The sequence below is a fragment of the Pundamilia nyererei genome, unplaced genomic scaffold, assembly GCF_000239375.1.
Source record: "Pundamilia nyererei isolate P.nyererei 1_Seehausen unplaced genomic scaffold, PunNye1.0 scaffold00053, whole genome shotgun sequence".
NCBI lineage: Eukaryota > Metazoa > Chordata > Actinopteri > Cichliformes > Cichlidae > Pundamilia > Pundamilia nyererei.
Genome location: NW_005187454.1, coordinates 325,516 through 341,352, shown reverse-complemented (window position 1 = coordinate 341,352; position 15,837 = coordinate 325,516). Strand labels below are relative to the sequence as shown.

At 39.5% G+C, this 15,837-nt stretch overlaps 1 protein-coding gene across 1 annotated transcript in view; it reads left to right on the top strand.

Moving 5' to 3' along the window:
- piwil2 (piwi-like RNA-mediated gene silencing 2) overlaps positions 1 to 15,837 on the top strand; it is a 30,517-nt gene that overhangs the window by 4,435 nt on the left and 10,245 nt on the right. Inside the window, exons 2-19 of the mRNA XM_005733567.1 lie at positions 2,781 to 3,227; positions 3,317 to 3,422; positions 3,609 to 3,723; positions 5,186 to 5,361; positions 5,687 to 5,777; positions 6,123 to 6,233; positions 6,963 to 7,080; positions 7,188 to 7,312; positions 7,471 to 7,551; positions 7,640 to 7,753; positions 8,002 to 8,190; positions 8,372 to 8,456; positions 9,876 to 9,968; positions 10,391 to 10,531; positions 10,852 to 10,965; positions 12,758 to 12,946; positions 14,607 to 14,708; positions 14,851 to 14,967. Of these exons, the coding sequence (XP_005733624.1) occupies positions 2,805 to 3,227; positions 3,317 to 3,422; positions 3,609 to 3,723; positions 5,186 to 5,361; positions 5,687 to 5,777; positions 6,123 to 6,233; positions 6,963 to 7,080; positions 7,188 to 7,312; positions 7,471 to 7,551; positions 7,640 to 7,753; positions 8,002 to 8,190; positions 8,372 to 8,456; positions 9,876 to 9,968; positions 10,391 to 10,531; positions 10,852 to 10,965; positions 12,758 to 12,946; positions 14,607 to 14,708; positions 14,851 to 14,967 (2,490 nt within the window). The 5' untranslated portion in view covers positions 2,781 to 2,804. The remainder of the gene's footprint in view (positions 1 to 2,780; positions 3,228 to 3,316; positions 3,423 to 3,608; positions 3,724 to 5,185; positions 5,362 to 5,686; positions 5,778 to 6,122; positions 6,234 to 6,962; positions 7,081 to 7,187; positions 7,313 to 7,470; positions 7,552 to 7,639; positions 7,754 to 8,001; positions 8,191 to 8,371; positions 8,457 to 9,875; positions 9,969 to 10,390; positions 10,532 to 10,851; positions 10,966 to 12,757; positions 12,947 to 14,606; positions 14,709 to 14,850; positions 14,968 to 15,837) is intronic.

Below are 15,837 nucleotides of genomic sequence, written 5' to 3'. Positions count from 1 at the left end.
GTTTGGAGTCTCAAGTTAGTGTGTTGTCTTGTGTAGTTAGTGTGTAGTGTAGTCATTGTTTTGTTTTGTGTGTCAGTTCTACTAGTGAATGTCACAGTTGCTGCAAAAAAGCCACCAAAGGCATTTTGCAGTGTAAACGCTGTCTCCACATGGAAAACAGGAGTGACACACCTGCTGTCAGACCTGCAGGATTTATCCCTGTGCTGTTCTCATCTGTGTTATAATGGACACAAACTATTTTTTGGAGTTGCATAAATAATTTGTGTGCCTTCTTATCTGATGCAGAACACCTGATTGTTCTGTAAATAGTTTAAAATGGTTATATAAAAAAACGTCTGAGCCTTGGCTGCATTTTTAGGTAAATAGTTCCACAACTTTGTTGTTTGCAAAACTTGTGCATATTTTTTTAAAAATGTACAATTTCTATTTGCATTTCAAGTTATGAAAATGATTCGTTGAAAGAAAAAAGAAAGAAAGTGTACTTTATTGGTTAAACATGCTTGTGGTTTTTACAGTCAAAATATCACTTTCTACTCGTATTTTAAATTTTGTCTGAATTTGGATAATTGCTCTGATACAGTTTGTCAAATGAGAAAATAACAGATTGGCAAAATAAACAGTTTTTAAAGGTAAAATATAGAGGCCAAATCAAAAGTAGTCAAAAATGGCCAATTGTACCCTGGACCCCAGAGGGTTAGAGGCTAAAAGCAAAGTTGTCACCAAGTACTGTTTATATTTGTGTGTATTGCTGCAGCTTTTTGAGCATTAACTTGGTGCCTTTGGGTGAAATAATGGTAATATGAGGGACCGATCCATATGGTCACAAAGAATAGCCACTTGTTTCTGTGCTACCAAAGTTCCCCGGCTTTCATTCAAAATGTGTTTATCGTCATCACCGACACATTAAACTACTTAAACATTATAAATGTCTTCAAGCTCACACTGAGGCCTGTGGGGCACAATCAGCCACTCAGACAGTACACACATTTATGTGTATTTATATATGAATATTTCATATTTTAAGGCTGCCTGTTTATTTAAGGGAGATGAACAAAATACATTGGAATTGTACATAATATCACAGGTGATAAATTCAATGGATTTTAAGTAGATGCTTGTGCATCCTTAAAGTCTTATATGTTGAATTGAACTATGTGATCTGTTCAAAGCCTCCCAGTCAGTGCTGCTCTCCATGCCTGTCTGACTGTGCATGATGTTTGTAGCACAAACACTTTAAAGGTGATCGTTTAGGACTTCAGCAATAATACAGACAGCAATTTAGTTAGCAAAAAACAGTTTAATTGGGAATTAACTTAAAAAACAAACAAACATCTGCCTCCTATTTTTTGTTTCAACGGGGGGGGGGGTTCAACAGGAGAAGAATATCTCTAACAAGTTGATTTGTTCACATTTTCACATCTTAATTTTTAAGTGAAATGTGCATTTTGAGTTTATACACTATGTATATAAGGCGACAGTTTTCTTTTGCAGTATTTTTGTGTGGTGCGTTTTTCTATGTCTTAACAAAAGGGGAACAAAGGTGTTTAAGTTCACCTAGGATGATTTGTTTTCATTTTCACATGGTCTTACTGAGGTTTTGCGAATTGAAGCACTTCCGGGGGGGTGGGGATGTGCTGGAAAAGCTTGAAAAGGGACCTTGAAAGTGCTTAAAAAGTGCTTGAATTTGACCCTGAAAAAGGCAGATGAACCCTGAAATTTCTGTGTATGCAGACATTGGCTGTATCCCAATTCAGGGTCTGCAGCCTTAAAGGCCGCATTTTAAGGCCGATTACGTCACAGCGGCGCGCCGAAGGCTGTCCCATTTCAAAGGCTGCTCGAAATGCGGCCCTGAAATGCGTCCTTCATTTCCCTGAATTTTAAGGCTGTGGCAGTGTAGACTTCGTGGCCCAACATATCCCAGAATGCATAGCGCGGCAGTGGGTGTGGATAATTTTGCCGAAAAAAAACGGCGGATGGGGGTGCCCGAAGAGTAAACTTTAAGTAAGTACTGAATATTATGTCACTTATTTATGTACAAATGTTTAATATTGAAGAACATTAAACATTCCTGTTGGCCACATGTCGGCAAAGTTATGTGACATTAGTGACGTTTGTACTAACTTGGTTTTAAAGCCTTTACTTTAAAATATACGCCGTTCAATAGCTGAGCTTAATCTCACAGAGAATGATCAAAGCTCATGTAGAAACAAACAAACAAATGAACAAAAGATTCTCTCCTTCATTCCTGTCAAACAAAGCTGTATGACACTTTTCCAGCTGTTAGTATCATGGTTGCTAGGCAACCTGGGCAGCGCAACGGAGGCTAGACCGTCACATTTCACAAGCCTCGCACTTCTGGCCTTAGCGGTCTTTGAGTACGCGGCCCTTGAGGACCGTTGAGGCTGCGTACTTTAAGGCTGCAGACCCTGAATTGGGATACAGCCAGTAACAGATATGTGCTTTTCAACAGTTGTCACAGTTCATTGCAGTATTGTCAAAAATGGATTGCATGTTATTTCCAACTTGACCCCATTCAGTCGTAGTCTGATAGAAGACTGATAACAGGGACGGTATTAATTTGCATAATGATCTCATTTTGCACCGGAAGAAAAAACCTTCCTTTGAATTAAACAGACATCACAAAGTTTAACTGAAATGCTTTTTCAGCATTCAGGAAAGTTGAAGTGTATTTGAACCTGGCCATGCATTTCCTTTATTATTGTATGATTGAAATGTGCTACAAACTTTATTATTTGGTTTTTTTCCTCTGCTGTTAACAGCTGATAGTGGTAAAAGTTGATCAGATGGATCCAGGCAAGCCTCCTGATCTCACTGAGAAGATGGGTGCCCATTGGCTGGGACGAGGAAGAGGATTACAGCTTGGGGAGTCTGCTGTAGGACGTGGTAGAGGGCTGTTGCTCTCTACAGAAGAACCTGTTGTAGGACGAGGCAGGGCTTTCCCTACTTTCAGTGATAACTCACTGGGACTAAGTGGAGCTGTCCCCATTACTGAACCTGTGGTAGGAAGAGGTAGAGCACTGTTGGCGCAACAGGATATAGTAGTTGGCCGAGCCAGAGGGCTGCTCGTCCCAGCAGTTGAATCAAAGGTAGGAGTGGCGAGAAGTGCAGGCGTACTTAGACTGGAGCCACAGGAAGGACCCACACCTCCAAGTGAGACAATGATGCCAGCTCTAATGGGAGAAAGCCCTACTTTGACAAAAGAAGAGGTGCGAACCAGAAAATGCAATAAATTATGTTTTAATTTTAATGGTGAAATTGCCACACAGAGTTGCACAGGTTTGCTTTCTTCTGACAGATTGGCAAGCCGCCACATGTTAAAGGATCAACACTGGTCTCAATGTTTAGAGGAATGGGCATTGAACCATCAGCGACTTCACTGGGACGAGGAGCAGCACCACTGGGTCAGTATTTATTCTGAGAAATCCAGAGATACTGAAAACAAACAGTCTCTGTGCCCCTAAGCACAACACATTGTGTGCTCATTTGCTCAAAGCTTTGTAAGCCACAGAGTGGCGTGATGTTGGTTCATTTTGGTGTTTATGTATATGAAGAAGAATCATATGGATTCATGTTACATTTCGTTGCAGGTAGGGGAGCAGCTGGGGATGTGGGAGAGGTGAAGCTGCGAGATGCCCCACCAGGTGTCATCAGCACACCACAGAGTATCGGCCCATCTGGAGAAATGATGGGCAGAGGCAGCAGGTAAGCAGCACAGGAGTGACACTGTGTTGTGTTTCGACTAACAGGGTTTCTGACATATTTTCATTCAGCCTGATGTAGTTTATGAAACCTGCAGTAGACTAAATGAGAGCCTACTTTGTCTGTGCTGCTGCAGTTTCTGTGCTCGCTGCTGAATGTTGCTCGCTTGAATCAACTGACTTTTGACTGCTTGAAGAGGGGTCCTAATGTGATTGGTCACTTTTGATGGACAGTTTCTTTTACTTAATCGAGTTACACCGAGGCAGCAACATAAGCGCTGTTTTTAAACCATATTTGTAAATTAATTCTGCAGAGTTAATTATCAGCAGTTGCTGTTTCCTGTGTAGCGGTGGAAATACTGACAGCTGTCACTAAATAACCTTACTGATGAAGACATCTTTAAAACCAGAGCGTTCTGAAGCATCTTCACTGCTGTCCCATATTGTTGTACAATATTCCATACATTTAATAAAAAATTAAAAACAAAAAACTAACTCATGAGAATCAGGAAGTGTACGGTTATAACCAAAATACAGACGTTTAAATCTGCCAATAAAAAGTTGCTTAGTCTGCAGCAAACGTATAACTGCACATACCCTCCATTTAAAGCTGTAATCATATTTAGCAGAATTAGATTTATATGAAATATAAATTGTGGTGTGATTTAGCTACAGTGAATTAGTAGCTTTAATGACTTTGTGAAGCGTACACTTTAATAACTCATCAGTTCTATAGAGTTTGAAATATACCTTAATTGATAAAATTTGTACTTTTATGTCAGTAAAAGTTCATTTTTACAGAATGTATATGTACAGTAGTATTATTACTTCTATATATGTATAGGATTTAGGATAGGTACTTCTTCCACAACTGTAAAAAGCTGATAATCAGATTTGATCAAAGCATTTGTTCACTGAAACAGTAAAAACGTTTTTTTACTAATAATCAAAGATCGAAGTACCTCCCAGAAACAGCTCTTTAATATTGTTCTTGCTTTATGAACACTATTAAATCCTTCGTCAAAAGTCAGTTGATTGGAGCAGGTAGGATTCAGCTGTGAGCACAGAGTGTGAAACTGCAGCAATGCCTGCAAATCAGACTCTCACACGTGTGTGGCTGCTGAGTTTTACACACGCAGGTTGTTGAATTTGCACGCATGGAATTTAATTCCACATGTAGCAATGAATATCTGCAGCCAGGAAATTAAATTATTTGCTGGATTATGTTTTTTGTCGCACCTAACTTTTGACAATTAAAACAAATCCACATATAAAACCTAACGGCCATGAAGTTAAATCATTGTACAGGAAGAGCACAAAGTACATGTTCTAACCTTTATGAAGGTATGACTTGATCCAGGTTGGGATGGAAAAAGTAGTGCCAGTGCCAAATTACACTTACTTACTTTATCTGCATTGAACAACCATTATATGACTTTTCCTTGTGTGGATTTTGCCTTTTTCAGTTTCCTTGGCCGAGGTTTGTCCCCTCAGAAAATGGTGGGCCTCGGAAGAGCAGCTATGCCTCAGCTTGGAGTTGGCAGAGGCCGTGCTTTGCTTCCTTCATTTCCTGCAGGTCAAGACGTGTTTGTTTCTCCAGTGTCTGAGCCGCAAACAGAATACTCTCAGCCCTCTCTGACGGGTAATTATATACAATTATTTTAAAGGGATTGCAAACTGAGAGTTTACCACCTTAATTTGTTTTTAATCCTCTTTTTAAAAGAAAAAACAAGAATTCCTGTGCAGGAATTCTAGATTTTAGATTTGGAAACTGTCTGAAAACTTGAGACTGGAGAAGATTGTGATTTTGAAAGGGAAAGAAAGGTGTAGGAACCCCAAGTAAACTATTATGTGCATCTTCTTTTGCATGTGTCTAATACAATCTTAATTGTGTTTTTTATTGTAATTTGATTAATTTGTGGGGGGAAACATGCATTTTGGGTAATGACATGCATAATACTGTAAAGGAACGGAGTCCCCTCTGCACACCGTTCAAGAAGCCACAGACCTTTCCACTGGTCCAGCTGCAAAGACGGGGCTGACAATGGAGGCAGTTCGGTGAGTGTGCTTTTCTCTATTTCCTTTACCTTAGCGAGTCCTAACAAACCAACATGAGCTGTGTTGTGGTTTGGAGGCTTTTAACGGTCAGAGCGAGTGTTCTGGTGTTAGCTGTTCATTCTAAAACATCATTACCTCTGACTTATCCATGTCTTCTGACATTCTCATTGTCTCTTATGAGCACATAATGGTGTATTTTATTAAGGGTCATCTAGTGGTATTGGTTCCGTATTGATCAAATCTAACATTTTGCAAGACAGAGCTTTTATTCAGGTCAGTAACTGATCATTTGTTTTACTTGTCATAAACTGATCTTTTTGTCCATGTATGTTCTCCACTCGTCAGTGAGCCACTGAATAAGGCTGGAACCAAAGGAGCTCCTATAAATATTGGGTCAAACCACATCCAAATTCAATGCAAGAACGAAGCGGTGTATCAGTACCATGTTACATTTACGTAAGTATCATATAACATTCAAGACCACTTGTTGCGTACAAGGAAACAAAGTTTATGTCTAAAAACTGGAGGAAATGTTGGAAAGCTTTAATCATAGTTTCAGGTAATACAGGGACTGGTTCTAATACAATGTAGGCACTGGTAGCTGCGTCACTGCCTACACAGACAGGCAGTAGACAGTTTTTCACAATAAATGCTCTGTTTTGTTCACCATAAAGATGGTTTACCTGCATACAAATCTGCCTCACACATAGAGTAGAATTAAAATTACAGGAGCAAAAGATTATAAATACTTGATTTTCAGTATATTGTTATTCTTGACATACAAAAAGTGCAGTGTTTCCAGCTCAACATCCAGCCTAACATTCCTGTCTGAACAAACTAACTGAAAATTACACTAAAGTGATATTTGGACTAATTCTCTGTCTATGATCCTTAACAGATTTTAGTCTACTTTCGGCTCTTATTAGTCCGTTGATTATAAGTGAGCAATTAATGAAACCCAGAGAGCTCCTGTTACCAACACTCACATGTCTATAAAATTATGCAGGTATTTTGGGAAAATCTTAATGTTTACTAGGATTTAACATTTTGCCAGACAACAATGAAAATGTAGGATCAGCTTAAATTACACTGAAGAACCACAGAGAAACTTGAAGTTTGTTCATTCAGTATCGTTACCCGTGTTAATATCTACTGTGTATTTTGTGATGTGAATTTCTTACCCAGTCCTAATGTTGAATCAGTGGCGATGCGTTTCGGCATGATGAAAGACCACCGTCCAACCACAGGTGAAGTTGTGGCATTTGACGGTTCTATACTGTACCTTCCTGTTAAACTGAAAGACGTGAGTATCACAGTTGTTACAGTCACCATGCTAAATTTAAAACTTAATACGCTCTTTTTAAAATAAATATATATATATATACATATATATATACTATTTTTGCACAGGTGGTTGTTCTCAAGAGTTTGAGACGGACCGATAATCAGGAAATACAAATCAAAATTCAAATGACGAAGATTTTACCACCGAGCTCAGATTTGTGCATTCCCTTCTACAATGTGGTGCTCAGGAGGTATTATGTCAGAGACACATTATATCCTTTCTATTTTACACAATAAGCCCGACTGCTGTTAAGAGTCCTAAACAGCAATGATTGTTTCCCACCGTGTGTCGTTATAAAGGAAGTTTAAATTACAGGATATGACACAGTGTTCCTCTCGTTTTTTCAAGGGTGATGAAAATCATTGGACTAAAGCTGGTGGGCAGAAACCATTATGATCCAGAAAGCGCAGTCATTCTTGGAAAACACCGGTAAGTCGTGAGATTTGTTGTAGCATCAAAGGATACCTGCTAAAATCAGGCAGCGCAGTTTCATTCACTAGTCTACCGGTTTTTCTAGACTCCAGGTTTGGCCAGGCTACTCAACTGGTATCAAGCGCACAGATGGAGGCTTGTACCTGTGTATTGATGTCTCTCACAAAGTCTTGCGGAATGACTCTGTGCTGGATGTCATGTAAGTTTACACAACAAAAAGCATCAGCATACAAACATGCTCGAGCTGCTGCAGATAGATTCATGTCTGTGACTGTATCTCCAGCCACAGATGATTTTGCAACATTTCTAATGGCCTTTAGTGATTATCGAGCATTATTAACTTTGACCAAGCTTTCCCTGTTAGGCTTGAGCAGAACAGTCTAATAAAGGCTCCGTTCCATAGTGTGAAAAAAGAAAAACACGTGCTTGTGTTGGGCTGTCTGCCAGGAACACGTTGTACCAACAGAGCAAGGAAAACTTTCAAGATGAATGCACCAAAGAACTCGTCGGCAGCATTGTCATCACCCGCTACAACAACCGCACCTACCGCATTGATGCCATTGAGTGGAACAAATCACCCAAAGACACCTTCACTTTGATGGATGGCACTGTAACTACCTTTGTGGACTATTACAGGTTAGACTGCTTTTTCCTACAGCAAACTGTTTTTGTGTGTGTTTGTGTAGTGAAATATCAGCAGTTCGGTCTTCATACCAACCCAACAATGAAAAGATCAGTTGGATCTGTTTTTTTTGTTTTCTCCGTTTTCTCCAATGCTCACGTGATTACATGTTTGTTTGTTTTTTTTGTTTAACAGCAAAAACTATGGCATTACAATCAAAGAGATGGACCAGCCTTTACTCCTGCATCGGCCAAAGGAGAGGTCCAGACAAGGCGGGAAGGTAAAAACCTATGTTTTTAAAAAAGTTTTATTCAACAGTTCAGTGCAACAACACTATTTGTGTCTCCGGGAGATATTTTTAAAGTCAGTACTAAATATGGAATGATGATTTCCACATGCCTAATGCTAGTATTAACTCATTCACTGCCAGCCATTGGCAGTGAATGAGTTAAACCCATTGACTCATTCACTGCAATTGACGGCTATAGACGTCAATGGCAGTGAATGAGTTAATAAAAGCTCAAGACACACAGACAGATTTTTATGCAGGCTCGATGAAGTAGATCAGTCATCTGACATGTTTTTCTAAGAATGCCACTTCACATTCATGTTCACGTTTCTTTAATTTATGTTTGTCCAAATAGTTACCAGAGGGTTAGTAGGGTTGGGTGATTGGATAAATATATTGACTATCGATGATAGGCTGAGCCCATCGGCGATCGTTTTTCCAAGGGCGATTTATTTATTTATTTGCCCATGAGTAAGTTTGCTAATAATGATGGCGATAACATAAGCAATCAACAGAAAAAATAATAATAGTGCCTCTTTCATCTGCGAGCAAATGCACCCTCCTCAGAGTGCGCCCAAATGCTTGTTGATGGAGCTGCAGAAGCTGATGGTAGCCTAGCATGCTCAGCCGGATGGTGGACACATACATGCTCATGCAAGTTAGTCGTGTTTGAGTACTTTGCTCGCACTAGACGTCTGCACAACTGGCACACTGCTTTGGTTACATCCGTAGGTTTACCTCTTTCATCTCAAATTGGCGACTATATATTTTTAGTGCTGTCAGCATTAACGCGCCGTCATCATGACTAATGCAATTAATAATTAACCCATCTGGAGCGCAGACTGAGTCACAATCCCTGAAATGTCTCTTTCAACACATTTCGGGCAGTTTGTCCAAAGTTTGTTCAGTCTGCGCTCCAGATGGGTTGAGCACGTTTAAAATTTTTAATCGCGTTAATCGTGATGACCGCGTTAACGCTGACAGCGCTAATGTTTTTTGGGAAATTACTTCGTCCATGTTTGGACTTCTTCTGTGTTGTAAACGCACAAATCAGTCCATGCATGATTACGTTGCTCCAACCATCAAAAAGCCTGCGCATGCCTGAATATTTCGCCCATCGGCGATTATTTGGCTGACGATTGTTTGTTGGAAGATTCTTGCATATCGCCCAACCCTAGAGGTTAGTCAGCCTGGATGATTAGTTATCATGTAAGACTCAACATCTGTGTGAGATGGGATGAAGCTAACTAAGTGAAAACCAATAAAAATATGAATAAAAACTTTATCTTAATGCATGCATGTCAAGCAGAGCTGTACACAGCTGTATGCACTCTTGTGCTTTGTTGTACCGAAGATGTAAAAAACTAAGTTCAAAAGTTTTTATAACAACTAATTGTTCATTTGTTGCAGCAAATCATCACTGGTGAGATCCTTTTAGTCCCAGAGCTTTCCTTCATGACAGGAATTCCTGAGAAAATGAGGAAGGACTTCAGAGCTATGAAGGTAGTGTCAGTAAACTTTCCTTACTCTTAGGAGCTGCCCATCTAATTTAATGTTAGTGTTAATGCACACTGTGTATGTTGGTTGAAAACAGAACATATAGCATTTTAAAAATCAGTTGTCTTAAGAGTGTTCAATATTAAAATGTTAAAATTTTGCTAGTTTAAACTTTGAGTGTAAACACTTGATTTCTACACAGCAGAGAAAGAGCCTGACCATTGTAAACATTGACAACGACACGGTAGTGCAATGCTTTGCTAACATAACCGTCAGAACAAAGATGTCTTATGATTATTGTCAGTAATGGAAATTTCCAAGAACAAATTCTGGTCTGAAAACCTTCATGAAAGTGATTGTAATGAATAAAATAACTTGTGGAAACCTGACTGCTCAAAGAGAATATTGCTCTTTTTAACATGTTCTAGGACTTGACAATGCACATTAACGTGAGTGGTGAGCAGCATACTCACTCAATAAAGCAACTTTTGAAGAACATCAACACCAATCCTGAAAGTCTGAATGAGCTTGGTGGTTGGGGACTGGAGGTTGGCACAGAAATCTTGATGGTAGGAATTTTGTCTCTTTAGAAAACTCCTTCATTCAAAGCCCGTGGGCTATTTTCTCCCCAAGAGTTGTCTGAGAAATGCACAGTGAAACCAGTGCCATGCTATAGCCTTTCAGTATGTCGGTACTAAATTCTGACTGACTTGAGGCCATGTTTAATTTCTTTGGTTAGTAAACATAATGCGTACAAAAACAGTTCTTTTAGAAGCGGATGTAAGAGCTTGTCCTTTTTGTTTTCCTTCCTTGTTTGCCCTTTTTCCTTGTGGACGTTTCTTTTTCTCTATTTTTCCCAATATAGTATGAATATTTTTCTCTTTTGCAGATGAAAGGTAGAACTCTTCCCTTTGAAACCATCTGCCTGCAGTCTTCATCCTTTGCCACTGGTGCTGATGTGTCTTGGTCCAGAGAGGTTGTGAGGGATGCTTCAATCAGCTCTGTAAGTGTTATGAATGCTTATCTGTAGAGCTCTATATAAATGTGCTGTTTCATATCCCAGATCTTGTCTGGTGGTTACCAGAGATGTGTTCAGTCAGCTAAACAATTAAACAGCTGTAAACCATTAATGTTTAAGCATAATGACATGTAACTAGGGATGGGTACCGGTGTGGTTCTGGCATAAACGGTAGTAACCAGACCGAAAAGCAGCGCACATTTCGGTGCTTTATTTCGGTGCTTTTTTTTCCTGAGCTGTGATACACTTCTAGCCAATCATTTTACGTTTCCGAGGATAGTAGGCGGGGCCAGGTACGTACGTTCTGTTAGAGCAGAGCTACAGATTAAAAATGTCCAAGGCGAAGCGGTCAAAAGTCTGGCTGTACTTCACAGCAAAATATGCAAACTCAGCAGCAACAAGTGCTTTAAGCTGATACTGTGATACTGTCAAAGGAGGTAACACCTCGAATCCGATGAAACACCTGGCGATGCATAGCGTTTTTTTAAAAGCCGAGAAATGCGCCGTATTTGATAGCTTGCTGCGAGACCTCACACTGTGCACGTTGGGTGGGTTGCCAGTTATCAGACCGGAGCAACATCCCCCAAAAACACGAAGAATAGAGTCCTGGCCCCTAGCCCTGCCAGTGTAGCAGAAATGATGAGGGATGATGATGCAGCAGCAGCCGTTCTTCTCTGCGTGAGTCGCTTAATGTTGTTCGTGTGTAATTTACGTTGAGTAGGCTAACCACGTTATTACATTAATGCAGGTAAGGTGAACTAGCAAACATGATCATAGCTACATGCGGCTGTCTTCTTGTTTGATGGCAGATACTCCCTTCACCGTGGACAAAAAGGCTAAAATGACCAAAGAAAAAGTGGGAAACAGCTGAACATGAGAGGTTTAGGACAAAGTTTGTGTTTTTTCCATTGTTTAAGCACTGCTTCCAGCCAAGAGTGATACCTTATATGCCCCATAGCTGCAGAAAAGGCTAACATTGTTATCTTTTTACAAAAAACAGCTGAACATGAGAGGTTTTTGGACAAAGTTTGTGTTCTCCATTCTTTAAGCACCGGTTCGAGCACCGTTTAAGCACCGGCACCGTTTCAAAAGTACCGATTTGGCACCGGTATCGGATAAAACCTAAACGATACCCATCCCTACATGTAACTGTTTGGTCAAACATTGTTAGTTCTCCCCTCTGTGATGAAAATTTGGAAATAAAATTTAAAAAAAGAAGCTACATTCAGTTGGGAACTGAATTTGAAACATTGGAAATCATGAGTGAGTCATTTTGTTATCACTATGTTTTTAAAATAGGACATGAAAATGTCCCTCAGAATGTAAACTAAAAAAAGACATTTTATCTGTAGTTCTGCCAGCTTGTTTTATGTGTGCTTGCTAAGAGTTGCGTACCCACATAATGTGATAAGGCTAAGGATGCCTTATAAACAATGCAATATTCTTTTTACAGTTAAACAGCGACAGTAGTTTGCTAAAGTTTATGAAGTCCTACTTCTGATTGTCCTTTGTCACTGAATGCACAAGAGACAGGAGAAAGATGGGACTGTTTATACACAAACAGCTGATTTGGGGGGAAATGGAGACGCTTGTGGAATAATAAATCTGAAGAGACGAAACCTCAACAACTGAAAGTAGTTACAGAACAAAACGGCATACACAGTTAATACACTGCTTCCTAAAGTGTCAGTGTGTGAACAAGTTACTTTACCATAATACAAATATGGCTGATTTACACCACTGCTTTCTTTCATTAACCAATCCATGTTACTCTTAGATTCCCTTGAAAACCTGGGCCGTCTTCTACCCTCGACGCTGTACAGCACAGGCTGAAGAGCTTGTTTCCACCTTTAACAAGGTGGCCACACCTATTGGGGTCCAGATGGGTCGACCCATTTGTGTGGAGCTGAGGGATGATCGGACCGAGACTTATGTCAAGACCATCCACTCGCACCTCACGAGTCAGGTATGATGTAGAAAATATTTAGTTTGACGAAATCTTCATAAATCTCATTTCACTGGTTTTTAGTTCACTACACAAATATTCATTAGAAATATATGAATGCCATCACAGTGATGTGAAGATTATTTGAATGTATTTATTTAAAAGGGACAGTGCAGTTTAACATAGTTCAAGTGCAAGACATGAAACTGATGTACCGCACAGGTTTATAGCTACTGCTAATTTTCAACAATTGTTCCGTGTTGGGCTTACAATCTAAATAGATGCATTTTACAGTAAAACATACATTTTCATAAAACCAAATTACATCATAAATACAATTACAAATTAATAGACAATAATTTAAAATAAAATTAAAATCATTAGTTAAAATGACTACAACTTTGATTTCCCTTTAACCACACTTTACCTTCAATGTAAAGGATCTAATGTCTGTAATCAATTTGATATCGGTTGGAAGTGTGTTCCACAGATGGCAAGCCTTTATATATAGATATACACACACACACTAATCACATATACTAATGTTGGATATATTTTCATTTATAAACGTATCATATTTTGTCAATAAAATAACTGACAACCCCTTATAGTTTATTCCAGTTCAAAGAAAAGGTTTGTGTATCCTTTGGCGTTACCAGAACTTGTGAAGTTATTGCATATGATGGACAAATGGAGTGTAACAGACAAGCACTTGTACTTTTCATGTCTTTATCAAATACATCAAACACCAACTTTTTCTTGCCTAGTGCACACACTCACCAGCCACTTTGTGAAGTACCCCTGTTCAGCTGATTGCCTTATTAATTATTTACTTTAACAATCACATGGCAGCACCTGAGTCCATGGTCATTTCGATCATCTCTGCATACTTAAATGGCCTACTGAAGTTCACTGAGCACTAGAATGCGGAAGAAAGGTAACTTAAGGGACTTTGTCCATGGTAAAGTTGTTGTTGTTGGCGCAAGACAGGCTTGTCTGAATATTTGAGAAACTGTTGATCTATCGGGATTTTCCCACACAAGCGTCTCATGTGTTTATAGAGGATAGTCTGAAGGAGAGAAAATATCTGGTGAGCAGCAGTTAAAAGTTGATAAAAATGTAGGAGTCACTTAAATAGCCATTTGTTACAACCAAGCTGTGCAGAAGAGCATCTTTGAATGCACAACATTTTGAACTCTGTAGTAGATGGGCTGCATCAACCGAAGACCAGATTGGGTCCCACTCCTGTCTGCTAAGAACTTGAGCTACAGTTACCAAAATTGGAAAACAGAAGATTGGAAACATGTTGCCTGTTATCAGTTTCTGCTGCAACATTGAGATGGTAGGGTCCAAATTTGGCAAAAGCACAGCATCCCTCATGTCTGGTGTCAGCTGTTAATAGCGATGGTGGTGTAACAGTATGGTGGATATTTTCTTTGCACAGTTCGGACTGCTTTCCAACTGAGAATCATTTCATTCCCATCCCTTAATGACCATCCTGCACCCATCTTTTGATGACTGCTTCCACCTTAAAACGTTCAAATCTATCAAAAGAGAACAGTGCTTTGTCTGTTGTATCTTTCCTGTATTTTTACCTCTTTGTCATTACCAGTGAATGCTCAGATGTTTGGTGGATGTTGTTTAAGATCACTATACTCAAGCTTTTCACTCCTGTGTGCAGCCCAATTTGCAGCTTGTAGTTTGCATCATTTTTGGCAACAGAGATGATCTCTACAGTGCCATCAAGAAGCTGTGCTGTGTTAAAAATCCCATCCCATCCCAGGTTTGTGATGTTTGTGCTCTTCTTTCAGCATTAGAGGAAAGGAATGAAATGTTTACAACTTAACAAATGCATAAATAGTAATTTTGAAAATATTTTCTTCCAAAAAAGAAAGTTTGTTTCACTCTCGCCTATTTGTCATTAGGCCATCAACGTCCGCACAATTTCCCAGCAACAGAAGTTGAAGAGTGTGGCACAGAAGATACTTCTGCAGATGAACAGCAAGTTAGGAGGAGAGCTGTGGACTGTCAATGTTCCTCTGGTAAGTGTCATGACACACAAGATGACAGCTGAGCAGTTTAATATCAGAAGTGGAGTCATTTGGATTGTTAGGATATTTCCTCAGCTCAATTATTTATAACAGAGATATAGTCTTCATTTATTTTGGGGCTCCTTTACCATGAATCACTACATCAGCGTTGTGGTGTGGCTTGGAGGCGATCAGCTCACGGGCCTGCTGAGGTGTTATTGAGGTCCAGGTTACTTTGACAGTGGTTTTCAGCTCCTCTCTATTTCTGGATTGGGTGTTTCTCATCTTCTTGACAATACCCTATAGATTCTCTGTGAAGTTTCAGTCGTGTCAGCACAAAAGCGAGCCTTTTTAGCAGTGACCTCCTGTGGCCTAATCTCCTTGTACAGCATGTCAGTAACATCTGAATATCAATCAGGCTTTAGGAAAAATCACAGTACTATCACAGCTGCAATGAGTGTAGTAAATGATATTACTGTTGCACTTGATAAGAAACAACACTGCATCCCTTTTTATTGATTTGTCAAAAGCATTTGACACTGTTGATCATTGATTTTAAAACTTAGACTCCTTCAGTCAGGACTCTCTGAGAGAGCAGTGGCATGGTTCTCAAATAGGGCTGGGTATCGTCACTGATTTCTAGAATCGATTCGATCCACGATTAGATTCAATTCGATTTGATTCTGGGAAATTTTGACAGTCAGATATATTATAATTCAGATCAGTACATTTACATAATTTTGTATCTATAAAAAGGAAGCTGACACACGCAAGACTTTATCAAAGGTGTGAGCATCACAGCAGAGGCCTTTGTGTCAAAGTAGCTGAAGATAAAACACAGAAAAACATGAAGGTGGTTTTCCTGGCCTGGGATTTTATAAA